At 36.7% G+C, this 9,773-nt stretch overlaps 1 protein-coding gene across 2 annotated transcripts in view; it reads right to left on the bottom strand.

The window, feature by feature from the left end:
* Positions 1–1,004: 1,004 nt before the first annotated feature.
* The window catches only part of STEAP1 (six transmembrane epithelial antigen of the prostate 1), a 12,977-nt gene continuing 4,208 nt past the window's right edge, over positions 1,005–9,773 (bottom strand). Inside the window, exons 2-5 of one of the 2 annotated variants that reach the window (XM_010829002.1) lie at positions 7,895–8,010; positions 5,068–5,580; positions 4,100–4,264; positions 1,005–1,361 (exon numbers count right to left, since the gene is read on the bottom strand). In XM_010829002.1, coding sequence (XP_010827304.1) covers positions 1,104–1,361; positions 4,100–4,264; positions 5,068–5,580; positions 7,895–7,978 — 1,020 coding nt within the window. In that variant the 5' untranslated portion in view covers positions 7,979–8,010 and the 3' untranslated portion in view covers positions 1,005–1,103. The remainder of the gene's footprint in view (positions 1,362–4,099; positions 4,265–5,067; positions 5,581–7,894; positions 8,011–9,773) is intronic. The other variant, XM_010829003.1, reaches the window with a different exon arrangement.

The following is a 9,773-nucleotide window of genomic DNA, read 5'->3' as shown; positions in this document are numbered from 1 at the left end:
TTCTTCTTTAAAAACATTCTTTTTCATTATGGTTTATCATAGGATATTGAATATAGTTCTGTGCTATAGAGTAGGACCTTGTTTATTCATTATGTATATAAAAACTTACATCTTTTAATCCCAATATCCCACTTCATCCTTCCCTCAACTCTCTCCCACTTGGCAACTACCAGTCTGTTCTCTATGTGCGAGTCTGTTTCATAGATAGGTTTATTTGTGTCATAATTTAGATTCTACATACAAGTGATATGATATGATACTTGTCTTTCTCTTTCTGACTTACTTCACTTAGTATGATAATCTCTAGTTGTATCCATGTTGCTGCAAATGGTACTACTTTTTTATGGCTGAGTAGTATTCCATTATATGTAAGTACCATATCTTCTTACCATTCATCTGTCAATGGATATTTAGGTTATTGCTACTGTGAATAGTGTGGCAATTAATACTGTGGTGCATGTACCTTTTTGAGTTATAGTTTTATCTGGATATATGTCCAGGAATGGGATTGCTGGGTAATATGGTAATTCTATTATTAGTTTTCTGAGGAACCTCAATATTATTTATCACAGTGGCTGCACCAACTTACATTCCCACCAACAGTGGAGGAGGGTTCCCTTTTCTCCACACCCTCTCCAGCTTTTGTTATTTGTAGAGGTTTTAATGACAGACATTCTGACTGGTGTCAGGTGGTACCTCATTGTAATTTTGATTTGCATCTCTCATAATTGGTGATGTTGAGCATCATTTCATGTGCCTATTGGCCATCAGATAGTATCTTTTTTCATGGCTCATGATAACTTTTAAGGAGTATCAGGGACTGATATTTTAAGGCCTTTTATTATTTATAATGTTATGTAGTCTGATAAATCAGATGTGATTATTTTGTTATGCTCAGCTTTGCTGAACATATGGAATGTGCTAAAGATTAATTTCTCACTTTGAATCAAATCTGAAAGGAAATACACACATTACAAACATCACCCATAAACAAAGAGATATGTTAAGATCCTCAAGTGGTCATTTTATTAAACAAATACAAATTTGAAATGTTTATGATAAAATATATCGATATTGGACAAAAATGTGTATAAACAGCAATTCTACAACTGAGAAGACATCTCAGTTTTATTAATTTTGGTGACATCTTCCCAACCATGTCTAATCTTCAGTATCTTCTTCCTCAAGCACGGCAGGAGTAGTATGACTTTGCATATCAGGACAACAATTGGAAGGAAAACAGCTATCATAAAAGTTGGAGGTGTATGCCATATAAATTGTTTTATATCTACCCATTTATTCCAGGCAAAAATCAATGCATGTATTGTACCCAGCAGAAGGGAAACAATTCCTAGCTTGCTCTGCAAAAGAGAAAAAGAATTATCTTGGTGAGAATGGTTCATTAAGAGTTTATTTCATCCTATATCATCTAGATCTGTTATGTTGCTTAGACATTCTTCCATTCATCTGTTATTATCCACTCATCTTTTTCCACTCTTTCTACATGTGGGTAATGCCTTTGTCTCCAGGCTATTTGAGAAAATTCACAACCATTCTCCTTTTGGTCTCAGATAATCAGTAACACTGTCCTCTCCTTCTCCATACCTTGTTTTTCTCTCTTATGATATTTATTTTATGATGCTCTATCCCCTGTGTATTTGCCTTAATTCTGCTTAACAAGAGACATCTAAACTCAGAAACCCTGTCTTATCATCACAGGATCCCTGTAGAATCAACATAATGATTTGCACATTTTAGGTTCTCAATAAATATTTGTAGGTTGACTGAAGATCAGTGCAAAATCAGCTTGGTACTAGTGATCTTTATCAATTATAAAGGCAACTAAAGTGATTCAGTTTGAGCAAACCCCAAGAGATGATGAGGGACAGGGAAGCCTGGCAGGCTGCAGTATATGGGGTCATGAAGAGTCAGACATGACTTGGCTACTGAACAACAACAACAAAGTTATTGACGATGATTTTGGTATATTCATACTAAAGTGAATGATCTTGGCCTTTGTTTAAAAAATCAAACATTTTTGATAAAGTGGAAGAACACTAACAATTATCTCAATGTTTGAACAAAACAGAGATATGTAGACGTAGACGTGAAGAAAAATTTTAGCTTGCACTAGGATACTTGGCACCATCCAGACAAAGTTTTAAAAATAATTGTTCACCTATGTAGTTTCATGGCATTCTGACAATAGTTCTTCTAGATATCTTTTGACTTCTATTCACTTTATGGGAAATATTCACTAGACTGCTAGAATGAATCCAACTCACAATTATTCAGCAGTGAATAAGCCCCAGTGAATACAATCAAATAGCTAAGTTTATGTTTTTAGATATAAATGTCCAAGGTAAATCATAGAGTAATCAGTTCTTGGATTGTTAATGAAAAGTTTCTAGGTTATTAATTAAAAAATATATGTAGTTGGTTGGAGACTAATTTACCAAATTTGTATTGTGTACATATTATGGGCTAGGTCAGAGAAGGCAATGGCACCCCACTCCAGTACTCTCGCCTGGGAAAATCCTGTGGATGGAGGAGCATGGTAGGCTGCAGTCCATGGGGTCCCTAAGAGTCAGATACGACTGAGCGACTTCACTTTCACTTTTCACTTTCATGCATTGGAGGAGGAAATGGCAACCCACTCCAGTGTTCTTGCCTGGAGAATCCCAGGGACGGGGGAGTCTGGTGGCCTGCCGTCTATGGGGTCGCACAGAGTCGGACACAACTGAAGCGACCTAGCAGCAGCAGCAGTATGGGCCACGTGTTGTACCTTGAGTGGAATGGGATGGGTTGTCTAGACATAGTGCTTGACTTTATCATTAAATATGTAAAGTGATGCACAGCATATGTGTGACGGGCAGAGCAGTGTAAGAAGAAAGTTATTTAATGAGGAATAGACTATTGGCTAATATTTAATGGCTATCAAGCTAAACCAACAAAATCAGCAATTATTGTGCTTGGAAAACAAGGCACCATCTCTAAACCACATTTGAATAATTCAGAGGGAGACATTCTTTCCAGCTTAATCAGATGATTAAAGTGTCTGTTGGAGTATATGCATGGATGTGTAGAAAGGACAGTGAGGATTAGCTGACTTTGTGAGATTTCTAAAGATGTCCACTCATAAAAGATAGAACACTGTGGTTTAGCATCTTGGCAGTGCTTAGGACTGAATTAAGCTCAGCCTTTTGAATATTGTGACATGGATCCCCTTGTGATTTCTGGCACATTGTTCTTTTTAGGGTATAATCTACCACTAGCAAGTTAACCTTGGTGAATTTGAGATAATTTTGAATTCCAAGAATATTGAAAAACTTCAAGTGAGTAAGTTACAAAAAAATTAACTTGGAAAAAGAAGCCTTTAAAATAAGATACTAAAATAGATAAAATTCCATAGTTTGGTAGATAAAATGCCATAGTTCAAGGAGGATAGTACAAAGCCATGTAACTTAAAAGGCATGAATAAAGTCAGAGACAGACAAATTTTTTTTCTTTCTATCTTTGGAGAACTAAGTAAACAATATTGAATTTCTAAAACATCAAATTTGTTGTTATTAAACAGATAGCAAATGGTCTAATGAGTTTCAAATGTTAGAAATAATATTTTTCTTTGAGCAATGCCTTTTGTATGTGTCTAAAAAACATTTCCCGTATTTATAAGCAAGAGGGAAAATGACAGAAGAGCACATTTTTAATTGGAACAAGTATGAGATCTTCATTATTGGAAAACCATGTTATTTTTTATGGGTTAAAGTCTATATGCGTGCATGCCAAGTCACTTCAGTCATGTCCGACTCTTTGCTACCCTATGGACTGTAGCCTGCTAGGCTCCTCTATCCATGGGATTCTCCAGGCAAGAATACTGGAGTGGATTGCCATGCCCTCCTCCAGGGGATCTTCCCAACCCAGGGATCGACCAAGATTGAACCTGGTCTCTTATGTCTCCTTGTCATTGGCAGGCAGGCTCTTTACCACTAGCGCCACCTGGGAAGCCCATATACTAAAGTCTATACACTTGATGACAGTATAAGCACACAAAGATTTACCTTGCTGAGGAGTCAGAGTTATTTTGTATATAATTTACCTGAATATAGTGAAATTCTCTCCATGTCAGAGAATCACTCACAGATGGAATAGATGTCACAGCCAACAGAGCTAGTATTGCAAGTGCCACGATTCCCAGCGATACATAAATTTCCATTCTCCAAACATCATGTTCAATCCAGGCATTTTCGTTATTTTGTTGGACCTAACAGAGGATGAAAAGAGGAAGGAAAAATATGCAAACAACATTTGTTTCCAGTGTAAGAACCTCCTTCCATGCTCCCTCTACTGTGGAGGACCTGATAACTAGCTGTGCTTAGTTGCTCAGTCATGTCCGACTGTTTTCAACCTCAAGGATTGTAGCCCACTAGGCTCCTCTGTCCCTGGGGATTTTCCAGGCAAGAATACTGGAGTGGGTTGCCATGCCCTCCTTCAGGGGATCTTCCCAACCCAGGGACTGAAACCAGGTCTCCCGCGTTGCAGGCGGATTCTTTACCGTCTGAGCCATCAGGGAAGCCCCCTGATAACTAGGGGCTTCCACAAATTTATGACGGTATTTTTTGCATTTCTCTAAGAGAAATGACATAGGCGCTATTAACCTCCTTCCTTGAATGCAACATTTATATAATCTGTTTTATTAATTTATATAATAGCTAATGGTTAGAATTGTCATATGTGGTAAAGAAGCAGAAAATACTAAGAGTTAGCATTAAAAATAAACCTTCTGAGGGTGGTAGAAGATTGAAATGTGGCTCTGTCCATGAACAAAACACTTATTTGTGTTGTTAAAGTTGTAGCTTACTATTTTCAGCTTAAAAAACATTCCTCATGTAGAATTATACAACCAAGCCTAGTAAAGAGTTATAAAAAAAATTTTTTTTAGAACAGAATACTTTCCCAACACAGGGTTTCAATAGAGGTTTGGGGGTACTGATATTAAAATAAGAAAGAGTTGATTTGTTAGGAGACTTAGACTTTTTAGTTTAATGGTCAGCCATGTCATCCTACCTGTTGATATGCCCAGTTCAGCAACCTATATCTGTAGGATCGCCTCATTGGATAGGATAAACTGTAAATTGCATGTAGTACAGCAAAAAAGAAACTGAGAAGACCAAACTGCTTTCTTGTTACCATCCACCTATCCAACCAGTGCGGAAATTTCTTATACTTAGTTCCATTATGAAGCTGCACAACTGCTGCTATCACACCTGGCAAATAAACCAGTGCCAAGAGGGTGATGGAAACCATTGGCAAGACTTTGTTGATGACCAGGATTGGAATTTTATAAAAATACTGTTGATGGGAAGTCACAAAAGGGTGAATTATTTCCCTCACAAGAGTGTAGAGAAAAGTCAGAGATGATACAATAGCGGCGATTTTAATTGGCAAGCGCCACTTTGGAAAGAGTTTCTGTTTTTGCTGAAGCTCTGGGGGGCAATCAAATTCATCAAAATGGGTTGTTTGGTGCAAGTGCAAAAGCACATGTCTTTTCAGCATGCCGATCTCTTCTGAGTCTTTATTCTACAAAGGAAAGAAAATAAACATCTTAAAATTGAACAAAACAATGGGATGTCTCTCAAACTAATTACTTACTGTTCATTGTGCTTATCAGTAAAAAAGGACATTTAGAACCCTACTTTCGGATACTGATTAACTGAAGATGGCATACACTACGTGGCAATGATCAAAGGTGCACTTAGATATCCTATCTTTGTTGGCTGCTGCTAAGTAGCTTCAATCGTGTCCGACTCTGTGTGATCCCATAGACGGCAGCCCACCAGGCTCCTCTGTCCCTGGGATTCTCCAGGCAAGAACACTGGAGTGGGTTGCCATTTCCTTCTCCAATGCATGCATGCATGCTAAGTCCCTTCAGTTGTGTCCAACTCTGTGCGACCCTATGGACAGCAGCCCACCAGGCTCCTCTACCCACAGGATTCTCTAGGCAAGAATAGTGGAGTGGGTTGCCATTTCCTTCTCTTTGTTGGGGTTCTCCATAATTTATGTTACTCATTTTTCTTTAAGTCAGAAGAAATATATGCTTCAGATACATTCACTAGATCTCAGACCACTGTGTTTCTATCTTAAAAGCATAAAAGAATGAAATAATGCAACTGGGAAACAAAAACCGAAAAACTAAAAAAAAAAAAAATCCAGTAATCCTTGGTAAAAATAATAACACTTATAAATTATCATAGTCGTATTTGTTTTATAATTCTTTTGGACAACTCTTTGTGAAGATCTGAAGAATGAATTCTTTATTCATTCAAGTACAAAGGGCCAGGAATAATGCAGTCGTTACTATTAGATAAAAACATGTAATTTGCATCATGTAGTCTTTTTAAAAAATTAATTATTATCGGAGTACAGTTGATTTACAATGTTGTGTTAGTCTCTGCTGTACAGCCAAGTGAATCAGTTATGCGTATACATATATCCACTCTCTTTTAGATTCTTTCCCCAGATAGGTCATTACAGACTATTGAGTAGAGTTCTCTATGCTGTACAGTAGGTTTTAATTAATTATCTATTTTATATTTGGTAGTGTGTATATGTCAAGCCCAGTCTCCCAATTTCTCTCTCTCCCCCATCCCATAGACTTATAGTCACAAAATATTTCATTTGTATAAATACTAACAGATAAATTGTTAAATGGTACAAAGACTATGTAAGGAGTTAAATCCCACAGGGATGATCTATTTCCTGAGAAAGTTATATTTCTTTACCCAGTTGCATTTATAGGTAGTCAACGATTCAAAAATTTGCATTGAGAAGTTTGTCACTTCCACAACTGACTGATATAGCAGCAAATTAAAAAAAAATAGGAACTTATATCAGGGTTTCATATTGTGTTACTTTATGAATAAATTTCTCACTCAATATGTTATTTCTAATTTCTTATAGCTCTATATGCAGACCTATAACATTTTAATGCTCAAAATGATAGTGATTATCTTATTTCCTCACGTTCTGCAGAGTAACTTTAATTCACATAGTTCTGTATCATTTTTCGTGTTTAAAAATGACCTCTTGACCTTTGACTTTTACTTTCAGTAATAAATCACTGCTACATCCAGTAATTTTTCCAATTACTTCATTTAGAAGGGAGCTGAGCATAATATAGATTTTGCCATCTCTGCATTTAAAAGAGTCCACTGAGATCAATTTTCTGGTTAAGGGTGAAGAATTATGGGACAGCAAGCAAGACAGTTCACTCGAAAAATGAAAATGATTTTATGTACATTTTAAACAGTATCTACTTGTACTACTTAATTTTTTCTATTAAGATAACTAAGATAAAATAAATACTTTCTGTTAAAATTGTAGTTGATATCAGTTGGGAAGGTAAAAAGTTTGGAACCAATATTTTCCACCACTCATTAAGTCAGATAAGTTAATAAAAAGCATTTAATCTTGATGTGGGGTAAAAGTGTGACAGATGATTCTTATTCCAAAATTGAATTTATTTGGTTAAATAGTGAATCATCAATTAACTTGATGATCTCTTGGTAAGATGCCATGTGCCTATGAAAAAGCACATTTGCGAAACTACTGTTATATGGGCAGTGATGACTTGTTCAAAAACCTTAGACCCACAGAATGTTAGAAAGAATTGGAAGGGCCTTGGAGATGATCTGGATTTTCAGCGACTTATTCAAGGTTATTTGGCTAAGTTCATGACCATCAAGGTACAACTTCTCTTATAGCCCACAGTGCCCTTTACCCATCACAATATCAGTACTAGGAATCAGAGCAAAGGGTGAAAATCACTTTTTTATAACATTAGGAGATACTGAACAACATTTGAATTATTTATAGATTTTAATTATTATTTTACCAAATAATCATCTTCTTCTAGATTTCTCCTAGGCTTCATTTTCCAAAGTTCTTCTTGGTTTGTGATGTCTTGTCTGCTCTCCATTTAATTCTATAAAATAGTATGGCTTCAGCCACCTATAAAAATAAAAATTACTGTCTTCATGTCTATGCTATTTATGATATTAATGTTTGATAGGGAAATATGAAAAATTAACTCATATGAGGGCTAGTGTGAGAAAATACAGTTTAAAATACAGTGACTGACTCATTTAACCTCACATTATAATCTGTAAAAATTCAAACAAGTGCTCTTGTGTCAATAGTGAGTGTATTTCTTTGTCCAGCTATCAGTGCAATGAATGACCCAAGTATCTATATGGAATTCAAAGAGTCAGATGTTGCCTTTTATTTTAGGAGACTTTAACTTCAGGTGTTCATTTGGAGGAAAGTCAACTCCCCTCAAAGATAAATAGAATTGGGAATGCAGTTTTTCAAGAGTAACAATATTGTCAGTGACAGTTAGAGTTCAATGCTATAAGATTATACTTCAGGAAGCTGTGTTTTAATAGACTTTTGGGGTTGACACGAATCTGAAACAATAGTGAAATGATTTTATGGGGATATGTATGCTGAGTTTCAGAAAACAAACAGAATAGACAGTCTAGTAAGGTGAATCCTAATAGCACCATGAAGGACTGAAATGTTCTATATTCAGTGTGCCATTTTCCCATCAGAGTTACAGACGTGGTTTTGTTGGTAAGACATGCATTTCTAGTATTTTTCCAGTGGGGTTGTTGAGATGTATTCAGTCACTGACATGCGCACTCTCCTGGTTAGCCCTAAGGAAATTATTTTGTCACACTTCCTACCAGATAAAAGATGCCTAATGAATTATGGACAGAGGTTTGTGACACTGTACAGGAGACAGGGATCAAGACCATCCCCAAGAAAAAGAAATGCAAAAAAGCAAAATAGCTCTCTGAGGAGGCCTTACAGATAGCTGTGAAAAGAAGAGAAGTGAAAAGCAAAGGAGAAAAGGAAAGATATACCCATTTGAATGCAGAGTTCCAAAGAATAGCAAGGAGAGATAAGAAAGCCTTCCTCAGCGATCAGTGCAAAGAAATAGAGGAAAATAACAGAATGGGAAAGACTAGAGATCTCTTGAAGAAAATTAGAGATACCAAGGGAACATTTCATGCAAAGATGGGCTCAATAAAGAACAGGAATGGTATGGATCTAACAGAAGCAGAGGTATTAAGAAGAGGTGGCAAGAATACACAGAAGAACTGTACAAAAAAGATCTTCATGACCCAGATAATCACGATGGTGTGATCACTCACCTAGAGCCAGACATCCTAGAACGTGAAGTCAAATGGGCCTTAGGAAGCATCATTATGAACAAGCTAGTGGAGGTGATGGAATTCCAGTTGAGCAATTTCAAATCCTAAAAGATGATGCTGTGAAAGTGCTGCACTCAATATGCCAGCAAATTTGGAGAACTCAGCAGTGGCCACAGGACTGGCAAAGGTCAGTTTTCATTCCAATCCCAAAGAAAGGCAATGTCAAAGAATGCTCAAACTAACTGCACAATTGCACTCATCTCACACACTAGTAGAGTAATGCTCAAAATTCTCCAGGCCAGACTTCAATAATACGTGAACTGTGAACTTCCAGATGTTCAAGCTGGTTTTAGAAAAGGCAGAGGAACCAGAGATCAAATTGCCAACATCCGCTGGATCATGGAAAAAGCAAGAGAGTTCCAGAAAAACATCTATTTCTGCTTTATTGACTATGCCAAAGACTTTGACTGTGTGGACCACAGCAAACGCTGGAATATTCTGAAAGAGATGGGAATACCAGACCACCTGACCTGCCTCTTGAGAAATCTGTATGCAGGT

This window comes from Bison bison, unplaced genomic scaffold (assembly GCF_000754665.1).
Source record: "Bison bison bison isolate TAMUID 2011002044 unplaced genomic scaffold, Bison_UMD1.0 scf7180017864499, whole genome shotgun sequence".
Classification (NCBI taxonomy): domain Eukaryota; kingdom Metazoa; phylum Chordata; class Mammalia; order Artiodactyla; family Bovidae; genus Bison; species Bison bison.
Note: the sequence above shows the minus strand (reverse complement) of the source record. Positions and strands in the feature narration are given on the sequence as shown.